This window comes from Bison bison, unplaced genomic scaffold, assembly GCF_000754665.1.
Source record: "Bison bison bison isolate TAMUID 2011002044 unplaced genomic scaffold, Bison_UMD1.0 scf7180017864331, whole genome shotgun sequence".
Classification (NCBI taxonomy): Eukaryota; Metazoa; Chordata; class Mammalia; order Artiodactyla; family Bovidae; genus Bison; species Bison bison.
The window spans coordinates 6,376,645-6,399,390 of NW_011494903.1; the positions used below are offsets into that span (position 1 = coordinate 6,376,645).

General features: G+C 40.9%; 2 protein-coding genes across 5 annotated transcripts in view; both read left to right on the plus strand.

The window, feature by feature from the left end:
• The window catches only part of RANBP3L (RAN binding protein 3-like), a 122,694-nt gene extending 120,838 nt beyond the window's left edge, over nt 1–1,856 (plus strand). For 2 of the 3 annotated variants that reach the window (XM_010853777.1, XM_010853776.1), the window contains one exon: nt 1,106–1,856. In XM_010853777.1, coding sequence (XP_010852079.1) covers nt 1,106–1,149 — 44 coding nt within the window. In that variant the 3' untranslated portion in view covers nt 1,150–1,856. Of the gene's footprint in view, nt 1–752; nt 908–1,105 lie in introns of those variants that run through there. The other variant, XM_010853778.1, reaches the window with a different exon arrangement.
• Nucleotides 1,857–8,962: 7,106 nt separating this feature from the next.
• The window catches only part of NADK2 (NAD kinase 2, mitochondrial), a 45,153-nt gene continuing 31,369 nt past the window's right edge, over nt 8,963–22,746 (plus strand). Inside the window, exons 1-2 of one of the 2 annotated variants that reach the window (XM_010853784.1) lie at nt 8,963–9,413; nt 22,444–22,532. In XM_010853784.1, coding sequence (XP_010852086.1) covers nt 9,114–9,413; nt 22,444–22,532 — 389 coding nt within the window. In that variant the 5' untranslated portion in view covers nt 8,963–9,113. The remainder of the gene's footprint in view (nt 9,414–22,443; nt 22,533–22,746) is intronic. The other variant, XM_010853785.1, reaches the window with a different exon arrangement.

The following is a 22,746-nucleotide window of genomic DNA, read 5'->3' on the forward strand; positions in this document are numbered from 1 at the left end:
CTAAGCAAATATGACTTTTCTTGTTACTATCAAATAAAAGGTTTAATTATTTTTTAACTGTATGAAATTTATAAATTAAAATCATTATAACATTTGTATTGTCAACAACAGAATGAGGTCTTTTAGAAAATGAGCTGGTATCCATTAAAAGTGAAAGTGAAAATCACTCAGTCATATCCAATTGTGATCCCATGGATTGTAACCTGCCATGCTCCTCTGTCCATGGAATTCTCCAGGCAAGAATACTGGAGTGGGTAGCTATTCATTTCTCCAGGGGATCTTCCCGACCCAGGAACTGAACTGGGGTCTCCTGCATTGCAGGCAGATTCTTTACCAGGTGAGCTACCAGGGAAGCCCATCCTAAAGGAAATCAGTCCTAAATATTCATTGGAAGGACTGATGCTGAAGCTAAACTCCAAAACTTTGGCCACCTGGTACAAAGAACTGACACATTGGAAAAGACCCTGATGGTAGGAAAGACTGAAGGCAGAAGAAGGGGATGATAGAGGGTGAGATGGTTGGATGGCATCACTAACTCGATGGACATGAGTTTGAGCACGATTTGGGAGCTGGTGATGGACAGAGCCCGGCATGTTGTAGTCCATTGGGTTGCAAAGAGTTGGACATGGCTGAACGATTGAACTGATCCGTTAAAAATATTAACTTGTAATTAAGATTAAGTTGCAAAATTATTTCATCAACAAATGTCATGTTTATGAATAGATCCTGTATTCTACCATATTTCATTTCAGGAAAGGGGTGATATGTGACTATCTTCAAACAAAATGAGAAACAGTGGGAATAAGGGAAAGTAAATGTCAATCATATGAACCCATCTTTTCTTGCTAATTTTTCTAGCACTTTCTCCAGGAGTGTTGCACATAAATGCTAAATGTAATGGAAGCAATAAAATGTCTGACTTTTTAAACTTTGTTGCCTGTGAATTAAGGGAAGGTTTAATTATATGAAAATATTATGTTTATAATTAGGAACATTTCCAAATATTACTTAAAAATATAGATTCTATATGTTTCATTTCCTTGATAGCATGCATATTCATGAATATTCATGTTCAATTGTATTCAATTTTACATTTATATCACAGATTCTTATAGGTGGACCCACAGACAGTCTGTTGCCTGTTCATGAATACTGCTATGAACATGACAACATCTACAATGAAAACACCTCATTGAAAAAAATCACTTTACTGAAAAAAACTAGACCATCCTAATCACTAAATGAGAAGATCCTATTCATTCCTTGAACAATTTAACAGAAAAATCTAAGAAATATAATTTGTTGCAATTAAAATGTTTCTCTGATGTAGTATAATAATTCTGAGGTTTTGTATTTTGATTATTGTGAAGAAAATGACAGACTTTAAGAAACACATGGCCTATGAAAGTTCAAAATTTATTATTTTAAAAGAAGCTAATTTAGAATAAGATTTGATTACTAATTTGGGCTGTTCATCACATTGATGGATACAATAGTTAATACAGTAAATTGTGATTTGATAAATATCTCACTAAGGTATTTATTTTTCAGTCATATTTTGTCTGGCCATAAAACATATTTTACAAAAGTTCCAGAGTCATTTCTTTGAAAAACATTATAACTGCATGATAACATGTTCTATCATGTTTTTTCTTCTGGGAAATGTATGTTTTTGTTTAACCTTTGGATTCCCTAATTCTAAAAGATTATTTATTCACGGTGTAAATTCTTTTAAAGAGAATATCTATTATTGCATTTATGTCTATTGCACTTTGATATATGCTTGGTTCAAGGTCAGTATCCAATTTTTGTTGAAGGAATGAGCAAAATACATTACCTATATATTAAAATAGTAAGTATACAAAAAGTGAAATATGTTAATGTGTTCTTTGCTTTACTTATATAATTAAATTTCCATTAATATTCTAGTAGGTGTGGCTGTACAAAGACCTTTTAAAAAACAAATATATCATATGTAGCCAAATAAATTTTTTTCTTAAATGCCATTATTAAGGTAAGCCACAGTAATTTCAATAATTGCACACAACAGAATTTTGATGCTTCTCCTTTGAGATGTGCTTCAGAGATACTTCAGGAGTTACACAGGAAAATCAGTATCACTACTTATGGCCACATGTTACTTTTCAATCCAGTATGACCACCCATGGCATCAAAATGACTTCTGATTATCTCCCTTAAACAATATTCCTTTAAAGGCATCTTAATCTACTCAGGCTGCCATAACAAAATACCAAATTGGGTGACTTAGACAACAGAAATTTATTTTTCACTGTTTTAGAGGCTGGGAAGTCTAAAATCAAGATGCTGACAGGTTGGTTTCATCCTGAGACCTCTTCTCTTGGCTTGTAGGGTCTACCACCTGACGTGACCTCTTTGTTGTGGGAGCACAGGGAGTGAGTGGGGAGAAAAAGAGAGCAAGTTATTTGGTGTCTTTTTTTTACAAGAACAGTGATCACATTAGACCAGGGCCTCATAATCTCTTCTAACCCTAGTTACCTCCTAAAGCCCCATCTCCAAATATCACCACATTGTAAGTAGCCTTCAACAGATGAATTTTGAAAGAACACAAACATTTAGTCCATAATAAGGAATAACTCACACTTACAAAATTATTTCTTAAAAAGTTCTAAACAAACATATTTGGCATAACATTACAGTTTCATTTCTTTGTTGGAGAATAATATTCATTTGGAAATATACATTTGAATATACTTTTAAAAAAAAGCGACATTATTTTATTATAGTACCATATATAATAGTAAAAGCAATTATATATGTGCATTTATTGTCAAATCTGAACTCAGGCTCGAAAGCTTAGCATATGAAAGTTGAATTACTCTTTTAGACTATAATTTAGGTAGTATGTTACAACTGTTGCAAGTTTTACTTTTTCCCTGTAACTCTGTAACTACTAAGAGTATCTAACTTTCATTTATTCTTCCAGTGACTATAGAAGAAATACAGTAAATAAAATCCTTTACTTCTAAATTAAGCAATGACTCAGGAACTGAAGAGAAGTTAATGAGAGAGAGGAAGAGAGAAAATGTCTAGAGAAGGAAAAAAACAATAAAGAAGAGCTCTAACATGAAGGAAAAGTCAAAAGAATGGAAAATCAGGAATTTTAAGTTTGTTTTTTTTTTTTAATTCTAAAAGAGTGACTCTGATGCAGAACAAATTCAGAGGAAATTTTTCTTTAGAAGCATAACATAAATTGGGAGACATCTGAGAAGATATTAAAGAATTGGTTCTAAGACCTTAGCTGGTATGGGAACACTAGGATTATACTAAATTGTTGAAGTAAAGCAGAGAAACAGATTTTCTTTACCTTCCTGACATGTTCTTCCTTGCCCCGTGTTTAGTGTAAAGAGGAACTTTCTCAATGCTTCAAATGTTTTATCTGAGGATTATGGCATGGCTATTAAAAGTAAAACATATTTACCTTATGATTTTCAACCCATTTCCACTCTGCTATTCCTCCTGATACTCTCTATGCATATATTTAGTAATATTTTGGAGTGATAATAGAAATAGGGACATCTTATAGTTTCTCCTTGTCCTATATCTTCATCTCTGCTCTGTGAAAGTGTCAGTCACTCAGTCCTGTCTGACTCTTTGCAACCCTATGGACCATAGCCCACCAGGCTCCTCTGTCCATGGAATTCTTCAGGCAAGAATACTGGAGGGGGTTGCCATTCCCTTCTCTGGGGGATCTCCCTGATATCTTCATCTAGCCTACTTCTTTTTGACTTTTCTGTATCCTTTGTCATCCTTCTCTTTAATGTGAAGAGATCAATCATATAATGATAGTTATTTTCACAAGTTATTAGGTAGGTGACTCCAAAGCACACATCTTCTCTCATAGAACCAGCTTTTATTAAAAATTACTTAGATAAATATATTTTAGAATATTAATTATTCTAAATATATTCTAGATATATTTAATATGATATCCAATCATACATTTAATCTAAACATTCTTTTCTAAATTTTCTAAATTTAGATTTCTAAATACAAATTCTTTTCTTTTAATCTAAACATTCTGATAGAAAACATTCTTATCCATCAATAGTAGTGTTTAATTATTTAATTTTTTGGCTGTGCTGGGTCTTCATTGCTACCTGGGTTCTCTCTAGTTGAGGGGAGCAGGGGCTACTCTCTAGCTGAGGTGCATGGGCTTCTCACTGCAGTGGCTTCTCTTGTTGGGGAGCATGGGCTCTAGGTGTGTGGCTCAGCAGTTGTGGCTACCGGGCTCTGGAGGACAGGCTTATGGGCTATGGTGTGTGGGATCTTTCTGAACTAGAGCTAGAACTCATGTCTCCTGCATTGGCAGGTGAACTCTTTACCACTGAGCCACCAGGGAAGCCCGTCAAGAGTAATTTTATACCAAGTTATTCAGCTTAATTATAAACCAGCAAAATATTCTCAAATATGTTACATCCATTACTGCCAAAACCAGGAACCCTTAGTTATCAGGGACTAATACCTTATATTAGAGTATGTGGATGTCATGTTTCAAAAAGCCAGAGGGTGGTGGTATATATCTTTCAGAATTAGAATGTACATGAAGTGAGCTGGAGGGGTTGTAATGATTGGGAAGCATAAATCTTAAGTTTTATAAACCTTCAAGTTGTGAACATCACAATGATAATTTCTCCCCCATAAAACGTTGAGAACAATACAGCTTGCTTGAGATGTGGCTAACTGGGTAAATTTATTCACTAGAAAAGAACACCAGCCTTGTCATAGATGGGGTCTGAGTACGAAACTCAAACAGATTATTTTAGTTGTTTGAGGGTAGCTGAAACTGATATTAAATCCACAAATGCCAACACTTTAGTTTGTTTTGCATGGCCAGATTATACCCACAGTACTGGTAATTTTTGACATCATACGTGGAATTCACAATGGTAATTTTTGACATCATATGTGGAATTCAGAGATGTGAATACTTGAATGTAGTTGAAATTTCTAAGATGATATTTGGAAACTACAGCCTTGGAGGAGTTACTGAAATAACTGGCAAATGTTTAGCCTAATAAACACTTGATAATATAATAATTTCAAACAGTGGATCACCAAAATTTCTTGCTATCTGCCAATCTGATGGACATAAAAGACGATTTCACTATTACCTTAATTTGCATTTTTCTGATTTCTAATAAGGCTGAGGATCCTTTAGATATGTACTCACTGCTTGTATTTCTTCTAATAAATTTGTTCCTAATCTTTGCAATGGCTTCCTAGCATACAGAAGATAAATGTCAAGTTCCTAAGCATGGATATAACATTTAATGTCTTTCCTCTGTCTTAAATCTCTAGCCTCACCTCCCACCATTGCCTGCCTCCCTCTAAATGTTCTAGGTTTTCAGAATTGTTATTTTATTACTTCATACCTTTGCACACACTGTTTACTCTGTGGAATTCCTTTCTTACTCTTGCTGATTCTGCCTAATACCTAGCTTATTCTTCACGACTTAGCTTGAGACATTCCCAGAAAGCTTTCCCTAACTCCTCTTAGGCTAAGCTAAGATGTGTTCCTTCAAATTTCTATACCACTCTGTATAATTTTACCATTGTACAGACTGTTTGTTCTTCAAGGGGAGAGACTATCTTTTATTTATCATTAGCACTTAGCAGGGTGCCTCACCTATAGCAGGTAATCAAATATAATTTGATCTCTATTAACACATGTTGTATATATAAGACTCAAGAAGTTTTATCCAACAGGAAGCTAGAAACAAGGATCTAAAGCTCTGGACAGAGGCTGGTCTAAAGATACTGATAGTAGCTGAAGTCATGGAAGGTGAAGAGAGCTAATATTTATCAAGTGTATACCTCATAAGGGGCATGTGGCTAGGCATTTGTACATATTATTTATAACTTTACAAGGAAGCTGTTATATTTTGTAAATGAAGAAGTAGGCTCACAAAGGTTAAGGGAATAGTTCAAGGTTGACAAAAGTAATAAATAGTAAAGCTGTGATTTGAACCAAGGTCTTTTAAAATCCCAAACCCAGGCTCTTTTCATTACACAAGAGTAAAGAAGCTCATGCAGAAGAGTGGAGAAGGAGATAGACAGAGACAAAATGGAAGGAAAGGAAAGGGATGGATAGATCCTAAAGATGAGCTCGGGAAGAACTCAGAAAGAGGACAGAGGGATGGGCAGAACACCATTAGGGATTGGTGCATTGTGAACCAGAGTAAAAATTTCTAAAGAAAATGATAATCATTTCAAATGGAGAAGGACCAAGTCATTTAAAGGCTGATAAATGTCTTACAAGTTTACAAACAGATATTTGGTCACCTTGGAAACAGCAGTAATTAGTAAAGTGGTTGGGAGAAACCAGATTACAACAGAATGATGGATGAGTAGGAGGCAGGGATGCCGACCAATAATGAACCAATGACTCGTTCAAGAATCTTAGCTATAAAGAGAAGACACGTGTGTGAAAGTCACTCAATCGTGTTTGACTCTTTGTGACTCCATGGACTGTAGCACACCAGGATCCTCTGTCCATGGGGATTGTCCAGGCAAGAGTACTGGAATGGGTTGCCATTCCCTTCTCCAGGGGATGTTTCCAACCTGGGGATTGAACCCAGGTTTCCCACACTACAGACAAATTTTTTTACCACCTGAGCCACCAGCAATATATAAAGAGCTAGGGCTTAGATGGCTGTTTGTTTGTTTTTTTAATTTAAAGATGTCTGAGACATGAGTATGTTTAAATAGTGAAGAGGAAAGTCCAATAGAGAAAGATAAAGGTATAATAAAGGTGATAACTTGATGGAGTATTATTTTTGAGCAGGTGGAAGAAGATGGGATCCAAAAATAACAATGGACAAAGAGGCAGATCTATCAAATGAGAAGTTGTCAGTGTAGACAAGTTTGTAGCTGGAAATGGGGGAGATGTAAAAATTTGAGTACTTAATGGTGAAATCGGAAGAGACAGGGTCTGAAATTTTGCATATGCATAACAAAACTCATAGAGTTTGATCCAAAAGAGGTTTTCTAGATTCATTTTTTTCTATCAAATGGATGAACTGACATTCTGCTAGTCACCCAAGCTTCAAACTGCAGTGTCATCTATGACCTCTCCCTTTTCTTTCTTCCTGATGGCTAAGTAATTATAAAGTATTGAAACAGTACGACTAGAAAGGACCTTGAGAATGTTCAGTTACAAATGAGTAACATCCTACAGAAGTTAAGACATATGCTTAAGTGTGCCCTGCAAATCACTATTAGCAGCTGCTGTGAGGCAAAGCTTCTGGTCAGAAGGGGTAAGTGACCTACTGAAAGCAAACATCTATCAGACTCCATCGTGTATTTCTCAGTCTAATATACTACATGGCACATAGTAGGGACTCAGTGAGTATTCGGTGAACCCATGAATGAATGCTGGCGGTAGTGGTTAGCTGAAAACTAAAAGTCACAGATTTGGAATCAATTTGTGCTTGGCAGAACCTTGTAATCACTCTAGCTCAACTCCCTCATTTTAAGATGAAGAATCTGAGGCCCAGAAAGATGAAGCAACCTGCTCAAAGTCCAGGAGCTAGTTACCGATAGTGCTAGGACTACAAAGAAGCAAAGAGGGTGCCAAAACAAATAGATCTAAAGAGCAGGAGGGACGAAAACTAGGGTCTGCACTGCCACTTGATTCCCCTCTTGTAATAGGGGCATTTTCTTCCATTTTCATTACTTTTACTCTATAGCTCGGATCTAAGTGTAACTATGCCAAAAGTGCCCAAGTCGCCCTTCCTTCTCTTGCCTACTAGTTTGTTCCACATTCCAAAGCCAGATGAGTAATCATCAAACATTGCTCTCAGGACTCACTTCTTTTTAGTTAAAAGCCTCCAAAAGGTCAACTACTGCCTACTAGGCTTTCCTGGTGCCTCTCCTGGTAAAGAATCCGCCGCAATGCGGGAAACCTGGATTCCATCTCTGGGTTGGGAAGATCACCTGGAGAAGGGAACTACCCACTCCAGTATTCCGAGCTGGAGAATTCCATGGACTATTCCATGGGGTCTCAAAGAGTCGGACATGACTGAGCGACTTTCCTTTCACTGCCTACAGAGTAAGATCCAAATTATTAACATTCTTAACCCTTCACTCTTTTCCTATCTACTTTTACAACCGTATCTCCCCATCTAGAAATGTTCCATTTGGCCAGACTCGTCTATCAATCAACCTCTGTCTCAAAGGCTAACCCCGCCCTCGCCCCCAGGGTGGCAGGGGGAGGGTAGGAAAAGGTTATAGTTTTTTTTTTTTTTTTTGTAGGTTAGCAGTAGCTGCCACCTGCGCAGCCCATGCTTAGCCGAGCCTGGTACTCGGCTTACTGCTCTCTTTCTCCCTTGCAATTGTTAACAATTTCTCAACAAGGGACTCTGCGTTTTCATTCTGCAGTAGGCCCCGCAAATAGGGGAGCGATTCCTGAGTCGGTCTTCTCAGACCCTAGCCCGGAGCCGGACACATTAGCCACGCGATACTGCAGGATGGAACAAAGGGTCTATCTGCAATAACGAAACAGAATCCAGAGCAAAGAGTTGCGGCCGCACGTGCTTTCCCGCCAGGCACTTAAAACCGTACTCGCAGGCCCAGCGCCACCTCAGACCAGTTCCACCTGGGTGCAGCTCCTACACCAAATAGAATTCCAGCCCTTCCCCCGGCCGCAGCCAATCCCCGAAGCTCCTCGGCCTCCAAAACCGCTGCGGGTTCTGATTGGCTCACAGAGTTGGCCTGGGGGGGAGGGTGCAGACGCGGGGGAAAGGGGTGGAGCTGGAGGTCGGTCCCCGGGCGGGGAAGTGGCCACTGCGCAGGCGTGGATGGAAAAGGCTACCCAAACAAACACAGCCTCACCACTGGGAGGCCTCCCACTTTTCCCCGCCTACCTTTTTCTTGGGCTCTCCGGACTCCCAATCGCCGGGCTTTACCCGCCCCCGTCAACGTCTGGGCACGTCCCCCTCGCGGCGCGGGCCACGCACTACTGTGCACTTAACCTCTGCCAGTCTGGCGGGAACCCGGAGGCGGGGGCGGCGCGGACGGCCCGCAGTGTTGCCGGCGGGGAGCCGAGGCCTGCAGCCGCTGCAGGGCCGACGATGACTTGTTACCGAGGCTTCTTGCTGGGCAGCTGTCGTCGCGTGGCTGGGGGCCGGGCAGCGGTGCTCAGGGGGCCGGGCGCGGGAGGCCCCGCCGCGCGGCCGTGGCTCGGCGGTGAAGGTGGCAGCCGGCGGCACCTGGGGCAGGGGCAGCCGCGCGAGCTGGCGGGCTGTGGTAGCCGCCCCGACGGCGGCTTCCGCCCGTCCCGGGTGGTGGTGGTGGCCAAAACCACCCGGTACGAGTTCGAGCAGCAGCGATACCGTTACGCGGAGCTGTCGGAGGAGGACCTGAAGCAGCTGGTGGGTCCCGGCGGCCCCCGCTCTTGTGTCTCGGCCGGGCCCAGGCCCGCGACTTTGGGGGGCCAGCCGCGCCCCCTCGGGCGAGACCTCTCGGGACAACCCTTCTTCCCGGGGCGTCCTAGATGCCAGGCCTGCCCTGCACGCTACCCTCCACTCCCTCCGGCTTCGCTTGTAGGCTCCCCTCTCCTGCGTGTGCGCGCGAGCGCGCGTGTGTGTGTGTGTGTGTGTGTGTGTGTGTTTAGAGAGAGAGAGGGAGGGGCAGGTTCACTGTTAGTGCGAAGACCCCCGCCCCCAAGCCGGGGCGTCTGGAGGAACCTTGGGTGGGAGAAGGACTCTCACTGTGGGAGAGGTTTGGGCATTCATTTGCGCCCTCACCACCCACACCCCCTTTAAACAACCCGGAGCGAGGTAGGTCTGAAGCTTGGATGCTCTGGGAATCTCTCCCCAGGCCGCCCCGGGGGGAAAGGGGGCCCCTGGGTACCGCTGCGGGCAGCGGAAAAGAGGGCTCTGGTACCGTGGACACACCCCCTTTTACTGGGCACGACTGCCAGGCCTGGGGCACTCGGGAGAGCCAGTCGGCTTGAGCCTTTTCCGTGCTGGAACGTGGTCCTCAGACAAGGTTCTAGGAGTTTGCTTTAAAAGCTCACGTGTCTCCGGTGCTAGGAAGAGCAAGGGAGAAATTTGACTTTGAATGTATGTTATTAAATAGAAAGGTCCAAACGAAGGCAGGTAAATACAGCGCCTATGTCTATAGTGTAGTAATGCCTCCATAATAGACTATGTTTGGTATGGATGTTTATTAATATCTTTGAAAAGTATATAAATACACCTAATTATGGCTTCCCTGGTGACTCAGAGGTTAAAGCGTCTGCCTGCAATGCGGGACACCTGGGTTCGATCCCTGGGTCGGAAAGATCCCTTGGAGAAGGAAATGGCAACCCACTCCAATATTCTTGCCTGGATAATCCCATGGACGGAGGAGCCTGGTGGGCTACACCAGGCTACACCTCGCAAAGAGTCGGACACGACTGAGCGACTTCACTAAGGTGGTGAATATTACCTACTTTCACTCTTATTTTTGAAGCATCTAATCCCACGCCCACCCCCACTTTAGGAAAAGGAGAATGATGTTTCTACGATGAACCGTATATCTGGAAAAATCTCCATTGGAAATCTCTTAATTGTTGAGACCACCCCAAAAGACTTTGGAATTAATTTCCTATAACCATAGTCCTGTAGCATTCTGTACCAGAATAGACACTCTGGTCCTGAACTTGTAGTTGGCAATCATCAGCAATTTTTTGGTAATATTTTATCAAATATTGAAGGGCTTATCAAAATGAAGGGCTTCCCTGGTGGCTCAGCTGGTATAGAATCCTCCTGCAACGCCAGAGACCCAAGTTCATTCCCTGGGTGGAGAAGATTCCCTGGAGAAGGAAATGGCAACCCACTCCAGAAAGTGAAAGTGTTATTTGCTCAGGTACCTTGCCACCCCATGGACTGTAGCCCCAGCCATAAGTACTATTTTCAACATTTAGCTTCATTGTTTAATGAGTTAATTGAGGAGGGCCTCTGTATTCATCTGATGGCAATGCTAGGTGCTCATTTCTCTCCTTTTCCTAAAGTGTTTGAAGGTAGCAGTTTATGGAAAACATTTGCATCATTTAAAGAGTAAATCAAACAGTTTGATTGGACTCTGTTGCAGAGGAAGAGGGTGGGAAGATTTGGGAGAATGGCATTGAAACATGTATAATATCATGTATGAAACGAGTTGCCAGTCCAGGTTCGATGCACCTGGATGCTTGGGGCTAGTGTACTGGGACGACCCAGAGGGATGGTATGGGGAGGGAGGAGGGAGGAGGGTTCAGGATGGGGAACACATGTATACCTGTGGCGGATTCAGTTTGATATTTGGCAAAACTAATACAATTTGTAAAGTTTAAAAATAAAATAAAATTAAAAAAGTAAATCAAACAGTTTGAGCAGGAGGTTGGAGTAGTTGAGTTTGTGTTAAAGGAGTGAAGCTGAGAGTGAGGCAGGAAATAAAAAGGTGAGAAGCAATTGTTTCTGATTTGGGAAAGAGGTGGTGTCCTTTGGGTCCTGCTTCTAATTCTGCACATCTGTTATACTTTTTAGAAGCTGTCAAGTGCTGTATACGCATAAATATGTTCTTCATAACAATTTTATGGAAGCCTCCCACAACAGTTAAAAACAATATACTTGGTTGGCATGATCAGAGTGTGGGATTGGGGATCAGGAGCTTGCAGCCAGGCCCAAGTCCTGTGTGGTCAAATTCCTCTGCTGCTTTTTAACTTCTCTGGGGCTCCTTGGTGACAGTGGTACTTTTGGTGTGGTGCTGCCAGTTTTCAGGGTGCATCCACCTAGTTCACTCTGTGAAGTACTAGGATTGGACTAGAGAGCCTCCAAGGCCCTTTCTGATACTTCAGAACTCTGAATAACTTGTATAAGGCCTCACGATACGAGTGGCATCTGAATTAGATTAATTCTTGAATATCTGAACTAGATTACCACTTATCAAAACTTTTTAAATGTAAGATAAATCAAGTCTTTCAAAAATTGAACTACCTGGTATACCCACTCTTGAGTATCTGAAGAGAAATCTGTAATGGGTAAATATTTGCCTATTGCTTGAGTATGCTGTTTGGAATAAGAAAACTTTTGAAGTAACACTTCGGGACTGTGGAACAGAGTTTTGAAATAGCTGCTGTTGCTATCATTTCAACTAAGTGTTATTGGATTTGTCTGTAACTGATTTGAGGTATTTATATTAAGGCCAGTATTCAGAATGAAGGGCTTCCCAGGTGACTGAGTGATAAAGAATCCTCCTGCCAAGCAAGAGACATGGATTTGAACCCTGGGTTGAAAAGATGCCCTGGAGAAGGAAATGGCAACCCACTCAAGTATCCTTGCCTGGGAAATCTCATGGACAGAGGAGCCTGGCAGGCTACAGTCCCTGGGGTCACAAAGAATTGGGACAGGACTTAGCGACTAAACGACAACAAATTTGGAATGGAATAGTATTAGGTGGAGCCCGTACCAGAGTTCAGGGACAGGCCAAACAATACTGGACTGTGTGAAATTGTTCTAAAATGGGATTCTGTGATAGGAATGATATGGTTAATATTGTTTGCTATTTTGTTGGGGTAAAAGATACTGAGGGACAGGAATCATGTGAACTGGGTATAAAAGACAGTCGCCAAGTGTTCGCTTCCTTGAGTGTTCTGGCACCGTGGCTGGCTGTGTCTATGGTGTCTTGGGAACCTGAAGTTTTAGGGCAGATGGTTCTCTTTTGTGGGGGTGGTGGTGATTGTTCTGTGGCAAAATAGATCTCTATTAGGGTGCTTGTTAAAATGAAAATGGAAGGCGAGGGATAGAGTGCAAGAATAATTTCATACTCTGAAGCTTCATGGTTCTGTAACCTTGTAGAAACATAAACAATTAAAGGAAATATTTCTTAGTTGATAAAGCATAAACAGACTGGGTCAAAGTTTGACTTTTAATTGCTCATTCATATTGGTTTTACTTTGGTTTATTTTCAGTTCTTGCATTTCCTTTCCCCCTAGCTGATCAGTGACTTTTCTTGTGAATAAATTTTTAGTCAGCGAGTTTACCTTTCCTGGCTCAAAACCTTGCAAGGACTAAACTATTTTATTACGCTTGCCTCATAAGTGATGTAGCTGTCAGTGGATGTGGAGCTTATATTATCAGGGTTGATGCCACTCACAAACTAAACCTTTGGATGAATCAAAACTGATTGGAAAGGATTTTGCCATCATAAACACACCTATCGGCCAAAGAGAATGTTTTATTTCAGAATATTTTAATATATGCCAAATAACAAATGAACCGTTACCACCCGTATCTGGCTCCACTCCAAGTCATACAACCCCAGAAGCAACTCTATGGTTTCCATTTTTAATTTCTTTTAAAATTAGTGTCCTAGTGGGATAGCATTATTTCATTTAGTAGTCCCTCTGTCACTGGCTTAAGTTCTTCCTAGTTACTGCCTTCTTAGCAGATTTGGGAGATGCAGCACCTTGGATTTTGTTCTCCTTACTCTGAAAACAGTGGTGTAACTTGTAGCTCTTGGGCAGATAACATTTCTGCCACATGTGCAGTGAGTGTAGTGTATGCACCATGAGTGTTTATCAAGTGAACGAACATGATCTGGAGTCCTGCCAGAGCCTTCCAACGGAACCTCACTCCTTTCACATCTTCTAGACACAGGAACCTGAGTAGTCTATCCAAAGTGAACATCTGGCCACTTTACTCCTCTGCTTAGAATGCCTCAGAAGCTCCCTGTAACCTATAGAGTCACCCAGGGAATTTGTTAGAATGCAGGTACCTGAACCTTATCTTTGTTCCCCTCAGATGTAAAGATTCAGTTTGTGGAGAACTCCCAGACTCTGGGCTCTGAACCATACCCTTAAGACTGCTGATGCTTAAGGGATTCACATTTTTAACAAACTCTCCAGGTTTGCAGTTGGTCCCCAGATCACACTTTGAGGTGAACCTTTATTATCCTTTGTGTGCTAAAAACAAGGTCTTTTAGGAACTGACTCGGGTCCACCTCTTAAGCTTTATTTCTAATCACTTCTTGTCTAGAACTTCATTTTCCATTGCTTTCAAACTGCTTTAATTTCCATTAGATGTTGTGTTTATCTAATTAATTTCTTTATGTATCAGTAGCACATTAAAATGGTTCAAAATGTAAAAGATACAGAAGAGTATGCAGTGAAAACTCTTATTCTTGTCAATGGACACTCAGTTTTTGTCCCTGAAAGTAACCAATGTTAATTTCTTGTGTTTCCTTCCAGAAATAATCTATACATACAAACCCACAGAGTGAAATGTTCTTTTTTTTTTTATTCCATCCCCTTTTACTCAATGCTAACATATTATTTAAGTTATTCTGCCCCTTATTCCTTTTAGTATGTACATAGTATTTTGTGCAAATGCCTTAGTTTTTAAAAATATACTATGTAATGAATAGTAATAATTTGTGTTATGGAAAACACACTAATTTGTATTAATGAATCAAACTCTAAATACTTAAAAGTAAAATTGCTAAGTGAGAAAAATTTGAAATTTTAATAAGTATTGCCAAATTGCTTCCCTTAGAGGCTGTACCAGTGTGTACCTTCACCAGCAATATACGAAGGTACTTATTTTTTCATAAACAGCTTAGCACATGTTGGGGTCTTTGTTAACCTGTAGGTGCAAAATGGTATTTCAGGGTCATTTGATTTGCGTCCACCAGTGTCTTTACCTTTGTAGCCCCTTTTGCTTCGAATCCTCCTTCATCCTTTAGCCCAGGGGTCCCTAACCCCACCACCCCACCCAGCTCCCAGGCCACGGATCTCTGCTGGCTTGTGGTCTGTTAGGAACCTGGCCCCACAGTGAGGTGAGCAGCAGGAGAGGGAGAGAAGCTTAATCTGTTATTTACAGCCCTCCCTATCGCTCTCATTACTCAGTAAATGTAACTCAATAAATGTAATGTGCTTGAATCATTCTGAAACCATCACGCCCTGCCCTCATCTGTGGAAAAATTATCTTCCGTGAAATATCCCTGATGCCAAAAAGGTTGGGGGGACCACTGCTTTAGCTAGTGGTCCCGTTCTTGCCAAAGGGTGAAGCTTACACATTCCTCTCATAGGAAGCCATCCTTGATAACCTTGCTGGGCCCATCTCTAGCCATCAAGGTTGTGTTAGGTAGTCTTCACTGTGTTTTCATAATACGTATCTTTGTGAGTTTTCCACTTTAGCACATGATCTGTGGTTATTTTTTCCTCTGGAGTTGAGGTCAGAGCTGTAGTTTACTCCTCATCCTCTCTGCCTTTCCATCTCCACTAAATAAAGGTAGGGAAATGTTTCTGAATTAAAAAATTTTTTTTTTTTCTTTTTTAGTTCTTTTTACCCTGAGGCTGCCAGTCCAGAGTCTTATTTCCAGTGTCACGCTTAGGAAAGATGTTAGTTGCTGAAAACCTAAGGTAGAGATTGGATTTCCCTGGTGGCTTAGACGGTAAAGTGTCTGTCTACAATGCGGGAGACCCGGGTTTGAGCCCTGGGTTGGGAAGATCCCCTGGAGAAGGAAATGGCAATCCACTCCAGTACTATTGCCTGGAACATCCCATGGACAAGAGGAGCCTGGCAGGCTGTAGTCTATGGGGTCGCAAAGAGTCAGACACGACTGAGCAATTTCACTTCACTTCACTAAGGCGGAGATTACTGATGTGAGTTCCCTGAAAGAGGCTCCATGGTTAAATATGTTTGAGAACCGTAAGCCTAAACAGACGATGCTTCTATTTGACCATGAAATTTTGGATGGAGGCAGAAAATGTTTTTATTTCTGTGGAACACAGCTTGGGAAATAGAGGCATACGATATATAAGTATATAAGTATTTACAGTTAAATAAGAGACTTATAAAGGTGTAAAAGGATTGAATATCACAGTAGCTAAGATTCCATTAACAGGATTATTGATCAATATGCTTTAGAGCCCTGGTTTTCAACCAGCCCTATATATTAGGCTTACTTGGAGAAGCCTTTAGCCAGTCATGAAATTGTAAATAATTTTAATTTTTTTTTACTATGATCACTTTTTCTATATTTTTATTTATATGATGTAAACTTTGAATATAGAAAAGTATTTATTGATGCATATTAATAACTTCTCAACTAATAAAGTATAAGTTGACTGTGTTTTAGCCTTTTTTTGTCTTTAAAAATTTACATCAGTAATATATTCTTTAGAATGTGTCTTTTTTTAGAAATTTGCTTTTCTTATTCACTATTGGTTATAAATTCTATGTTGATATATGTTAATTCATTTTAACTACTATATAGTATTCCATTATTTGAATAATTAGGTTATTTTCAGTTTTTCCACTATTTAAAAAAATGCTTCAAATAAAAATACAAGTAATTTTTCCATAAGCATTGAATGACTCGCTGATTCCAGTGTTCTCATCAGCACTTGGTAGACTTTAACATTTTTGCCAGTGTGATGAGGGTGAAAATTGTATCTTTTAATTTTAAGCTACTTAAGTATTAAAGAATAAGGAAGAGTTTATATGTGAAGGGAAGGGAACAGTACTAGCAAGGCAGCAGGAAAGGTCATCTTTTTGCCAGTAATAAAACCTCAAACTTGGTGACTAATTCACAATCAGAAAAATCTCGTATCATGATGAACTCATATTTGGTACAGAAGATAACATGAAGCAGTTTACTCTTGTTACATGCAGTATAGTTTATTTTTTCTTGACTATTAATTCTGATTGTGACCACCAGATTAATGTGGCAGCCATTCTGAGGGCAATTTGAAAATCATTGCTCAAGAGGGAGTATTATTGAAGCTAAACACTTTAAGTGAAAGTGAAAGTCGCTCAGTCTGTGTCTGACTCTTTGTGACATATCCATGGAATTCTCCAGGCCAGAATACTAGAGTGGGTAGCTGTTCCCTTCTCCAGGGGATCTTCCCAACCCAGGGATGGAACCCAGGTCTCCCACATTGCGGGCGGATTCTTCACCAGTTGAGCCACAGGGAAGGCCCAAGAGGGCCTTATAAAGTTGTTAGATGCCATGGTTTTAGCTCGTAGTGGTTTTAACTCTTAACAGCAGAACACAACCCTTGCTCAGCCTTGCTCTCTTCCCCGCAGGAGTGGAGGATAGCTCAGTTTTTCTGAAATGTCACTATTCTGGGACTAGTGTGAAAGCAGCCTTCTGGTGGGAGTGGTTAGATGATGAGGGGAATGGGAAGTATTTTTAAGGAAGAAACTGCTTTAGAAACTCAAGAGGCAAGCTATTACAAGAGACCAGATAAGAGTTGATGTTGTCCAGAACTCAAGCAGTGGCAACATGAAAATAAAGGACAGATAGGAGAAATAGTTCACAGGTATAATTACTGGGCTTTACCACTGGCTGGCTGTGGAGATTCATTGTGGAGGGAGAATTAAAGCTGACACCTGGGATTTACTCTGTTGACTAGGTAAATGGAAGTATTATTAACTACTATATGGGATTCAGAAAAGCAAATTAGGAGGAATATATAATCAGATTTAGATGGTTTTGGGGAGAAGTACTTGACCTACTGGGTGGATATAAAGGTAGACATTTAAAAATTGGAGCCTGTAACTCAAGAAACAGGCTTGAGCTAGCAGTTAACTTCTTAGGTGCTGGTGTATACTGGGTAGATCAAGTCCCTGGAGTGGGGAGATAATGAAAGTGAAACGAAAACAGATAGGCATGCCAAAGATGGAAGCTGGTGCCATCCCATTGCATAAGGGAGTCAGTAACAGAATTAAGGAGAATGCAGAAGCAGGGCTAGAACAATGAGGACAGTAAAGGTGAGGGCCTGAGATAAAGAGTAAATGGAATAGAAATAAGTGAAGATAAATACTAAATACAGCTGAAGAAATGGTTAGAGTTTCCTGTGGCTGGCTTGATCTGGCTCGGATAAATAGTTTACTTTCTCTAGCTGTTAGTTAGGTGCCACTAATCCTTTTAAGGCAGTTTTGGGTGGTGCTTGGTGTACCATTTAGTTGTGTATTCTTCTAAGAGTGCTTAAATTATGCCTAGTGAGTTTACATACCAGCTGTCATTGTCTCACAAGTTTGTGCATTTCTTACATGTTAAATTTGAAAAGATATATTTCCTTCCCTTACTGGAGTACAAAATAGTAAACACTCATCTGACTAGTAAAACAAGTTAAAATTTTAATTCGGTTTTGGTCAAGTAAATATGACTGTGATACTTGAATAGAAGTGTTTGGGCCATTTAGAAAACAGCACGACTATCGCATCTGGCCTTGGGGCGTGGTTAAATTCTGTCCTTTCAGAATCCTCTCCCTGCCCCCTTTCATGTTGTGCTGTGTTTTGTCTTAACCTCGAAGCATGTGGGGGGAAGCGTTGTTGGCTTTGGCAGATTTTATAGGGGCAGTTCTGTTACGTTAAGTGTGTCTGCTGTAGAACTTTTAGGTTCACACCGGTTTTTCCATATTAGTGGATAATCTTTAAAAAAAACTTTTTGTTAATGCTGATGAGAATTAACAAGCTTTTGGAGGAAAAAAAGAAAAAAATATTAAGAACTTTGTCACTAATACTGATACCTTAAATGTAGCATTGCAGAGTTGAGAATGTATTCTAAATTTCAGTAATTTCTTTAGTTTCTTAATTTTAAGATGTTTTACAGAGAATTCCTGAGTTCCTGTTTTTGTCTAATTGAAGTATGTTTTTAAATCTTTGAAGTGTTGTTATTTTCTAAGCTGGTAGCTAGAAATTCTTACTATCCTTTGAGTATTAAATAAAATTGTTTTTTAATATAAGAGCAAGTTAAATAGTGATATAAGACTTTCTAATTGATGCTTTTTATTAGTGATTTTTAAAAATGTCTTGTCTCTTAGTTGCCTAGTTAGCTGCTGCTACTGCTAAGTCGCTTCAGTCGTGTCCGACTCTGTGCGACCCCATAGACGGCAGCCCACCAGGCTCCCCCGTCCCTGGGATTTTCCAGGCAAGAGTACTGGAGTGGGGTGCCATTGCCTTCTCCAGCCTAATTAGCTTGTCTATGTTAATACAACTTAGTAGGCCAACCAGCTACATTGTTTATGAAAATAATTAATGAAAGAACTTGTATTCCCTAAATAAATGTATTAAGCATGAGTTATTAAAGAATTATAGTAATTCACAAGAAGAAATTCTCTTGAGATGTAATTTTTACACAGCATCATGTAAGTTTAAGGTGTACAGCATAATGATTTGACATTTATACGTCATGAAATGATTATCACAGTAAGTTTAGTAAGCATCTGTCATCTCATATAGATATAAAATTAAAGAAATAGAAATTTTTTTTCTTGTGATGAGACCTCTAAGGATTTACTCTCAACAGCTTTTATATATAACGTACTGCAGTGTTAATTAAAATTATCATGTTGTACATCTCTAATATTTATCTTAAAACTGGGAGTTTGTGCCTTTTGACTACTTTCCTCCAACTCTCCTTTCCTTCTAGTAACCACAGATCTTCTCTCTTTTTCTGAATGAGTTTGTTTTTGAAGTATAATTGACCTACAGCACTATGTTCTTGTTATAGAGCATCATGATTGATGTTTCTAATGTTTCAGAGTGATCACCATATAATCATTTCATACTGTGACTCATTTATTTTGCAACTGTTGTCCCAGAGGTCTCTTAAACTGTCCTTATTTCTTTTTATTCTTTTTTTCCTTTTTCTGTTCATCTCCAGTGATTTCCACTACTATATCTTTCATCTTGCTGATCCATCCCTTTATATCATCTAATGTAATGTTGAGTCCTTCTAGTGTATTTGTCATTTCAGTTATTATTCTTCATCTCTGTTTCGTCATCTTTATATTTTTGAAGTGAAAGTTTTAGTCGCTCAGTCATGTCCAACTCTCTAAGACCCCATGACCGTCAAGCTTCTCTGTCCATGGAATTCTCCAGGCAAGAATACTGGAGTGAGTAGCCTATCTGTTCTCCAGGGGATCTTCCAGACCCAAGGATTGAACCTGGGTCTCCTGCATTGCAGGCAAATTTTTTAGTGTCTGAGCCACCAGGGAAGCCCCTTATATTTTCTAACTCTTTTTTTTTAAAACCTTTTAACTTCTCACTCTTCTCATTTAATCTTCTCCAGAGTTCTTTGATCATTACCTTGAACTCTATCAGGCTTAGATTTCCTGTCTCCATTTCATTTAATTCTGCGATTTTATCTTGTTCACTTATTTGGAACGTATTCCTCCCTGCTGCATTATTCCTGATTTGCTGTTTTTGTTTCTGTATATTTGGTAAGCTGGTTATGTTTTCCAGCTTTGGAGAAACAGCCTTTTTTAGATGTCCTTTGCATGTCAGCAACACACTTTTTTCTGGTCACCAGACTTACATACTCTAGGGATGCCTCTTATTGGGCTGCATGGGCCCTCCTGTGCCAGCTGACTACTGTGGGGTGTCTGGTTGGTTGTCAGGCCCTGCCTGGTGTGCTGGCTGCTGTGGGGTGGGGTTGGGTCATGAGGCTGCTGGCTGTGTGGCTCTGGGGTCCCTTGACCTGGTGCTGGCCCACTTGTGGGTGGAGCTGAGTTCTGGACTAGGTGGTTGCATGTAGGGGTTCCACATCTGGTATTGGCCTGCTGATGTGCAGGGCTGGCTCTTGACATGACTGGCTGTGGGGTCGGGGATGTCGCAAAGCTGGCGTCAGCCTAATGGTGGGTGGGGTCAGATCTTGGCAGCTGGTTGAGAGCACAAGCTGCTCCACAGCTGCTGTTGGCCCACTGGTGGGTGGGGCTGGGTCAACAGGATCCCCAGGCTGGTACCTGCCCTCTGGTGGGAGAACCGGGTCCTGGGGTTGGCACCATCCCACTGGTGGGTGGAGGCAGTCCTGGAGTCTCTGGTTGCAGGGCCCTGGAGGTCCTGGAGTTGGGGTCAACCCACTGGTGGCCAGGGCCCAGGGGGCCTTGAACTGTGCTGCCCCACTCCCCGGTGAGTGAAGCCGGCCCCCAGGCTGTTACAGGTCCACTGATAGGCGGAGCCGGGTCCTGGGGATCCCAGGCCTGCTATGAGCGTGCTGGTGTGGGGGCTGGGTCTCGGGTTCTCAGGTGGACAGGGCTGGGTCTGGGGTTACCTATGGGCTCACGGGGTCTTTAGGTGGCAGGCCTGTGGGTTCGCATCCCACAGGCAGTGGCAGTAATAAGCTAGAGAGGGAGTTCCACAATGGCGTTGGCCAGCGCCAGTGCCCTCATGGTGGAACGAGCGTCCCACAGTGGCCATCACCAGTGGCCCACGTCGTCAGGGTGAGCTCTAGTTGCCTCCTGCCTCCTCAGGAACCTCTCCAAGATCAGCAGATGGGTCTGACCCAGCATTTTTTCAAATGGCTGCTTCTGTGCTGGGTCCTGGAGTGTGTGGAGTTTTGTGTGTGCTCTTTATTTCCCACAGCCCTGGTTCTCCTAAAAGTAAGTCCCACTGGCCTTCACAGCCAGATGTCTGGGGACTCGTCTTCCCAGTGCAGGGCCTCTGGGCTGGGGAGTCGGTGTGGGGCTCTGGCCCCTTGCTCCTTGGGAAGCAGCTCTGAGTTGTAAATTATTCCTTCCCCCCGTTTGGGGGTTGTCCACCCAGGGGTGTGGGCCTTGACTGCGCTGCATCTCATACCTCTTACTGTCTTGCTGTGGTTCCCATGTATCTTTAGTTGTAGAAGATCTTTTCTGCTGGTCTTCTGTTTTGTTTCTTTTTCTTTGATAGTTTTTCTATAAGTAGTTTTACTTTTGTTGTTCCCCCCAGATTACATGCTTTTTGATTCTAGCGTTCACTCTAGTGACCATGTTTCCTACTTGATGATTAAATGAATGTTTCTAAACTTCCCTCTCAACATTTTACTTTGTGGATGATTTTAGAAGACACATAGTTTAAAAGAATATTAATGATAAGATAGTGACATTATAAAATATTCTAAACATCTAGCAAAAACAATTATTGAAGACTATATGTCCTTACATCTAGAAGTTATCCACTCTCAAGCAGCCAGCAAGCCCTTTGGATTGTGTAAATTTCAGATAGAGTTCAGAAATTGGAATACAAGAGAGCTGCAAGTCCAAGTAGAACAGAGGTCATTAGATGACCTTTAGATGACTGCTTTCTAAAATAATAGTTCATCTTTGGTCTTCAGTAGCCAAATTCAGCATGTTAAAAAATCCATTTAGGGAAAAAAAAAAGACACTCAGGCTGTAAAACATGGACTTTTGAAATCCTGTTGACTACATTCAGGATTCAGGATATACTGATTCAGGAAACTTAATGCTGTATTTGGTATTAAAACCACATTATGATTTTCTGGAACCAGACTTTCTAATTAAGTTTATACTTGTGGGTTTCACAGATAGCCATTAAAATGTATGTTCAAAAAACCCCCAAACAACCCAGTCTGTCTTATATAGGGCTTTTTAAAGAAATACAATATGTAAAGCATATTGTGTAATAAAGCAAAATTTGTTTTATTTTGATATAGCTCGCACTGAAAGGCTCTAGCTACAGTGGACTGCTTGAGCGACATCATATTCACACCAAAAATGTAGAGCACATTCTTGATAGTTTACGGTAAGTCTGTGGGATCAGGTGTTAAGTGGGCTTCTGTATTGAGGACTTTCAATTTTTTAATTTTTACTAGCAGCTAATACTTAGATTTTTAGGAGAGATAGCCATTATAGAATCATTTTAAGAAAATTATATTGTGGCTAATGGATCTGGTATTAGAGTATTTTTAAGGAAGTTTTTATTGTACTCTGAAAATTTCAGATTGTCAGTTATTATT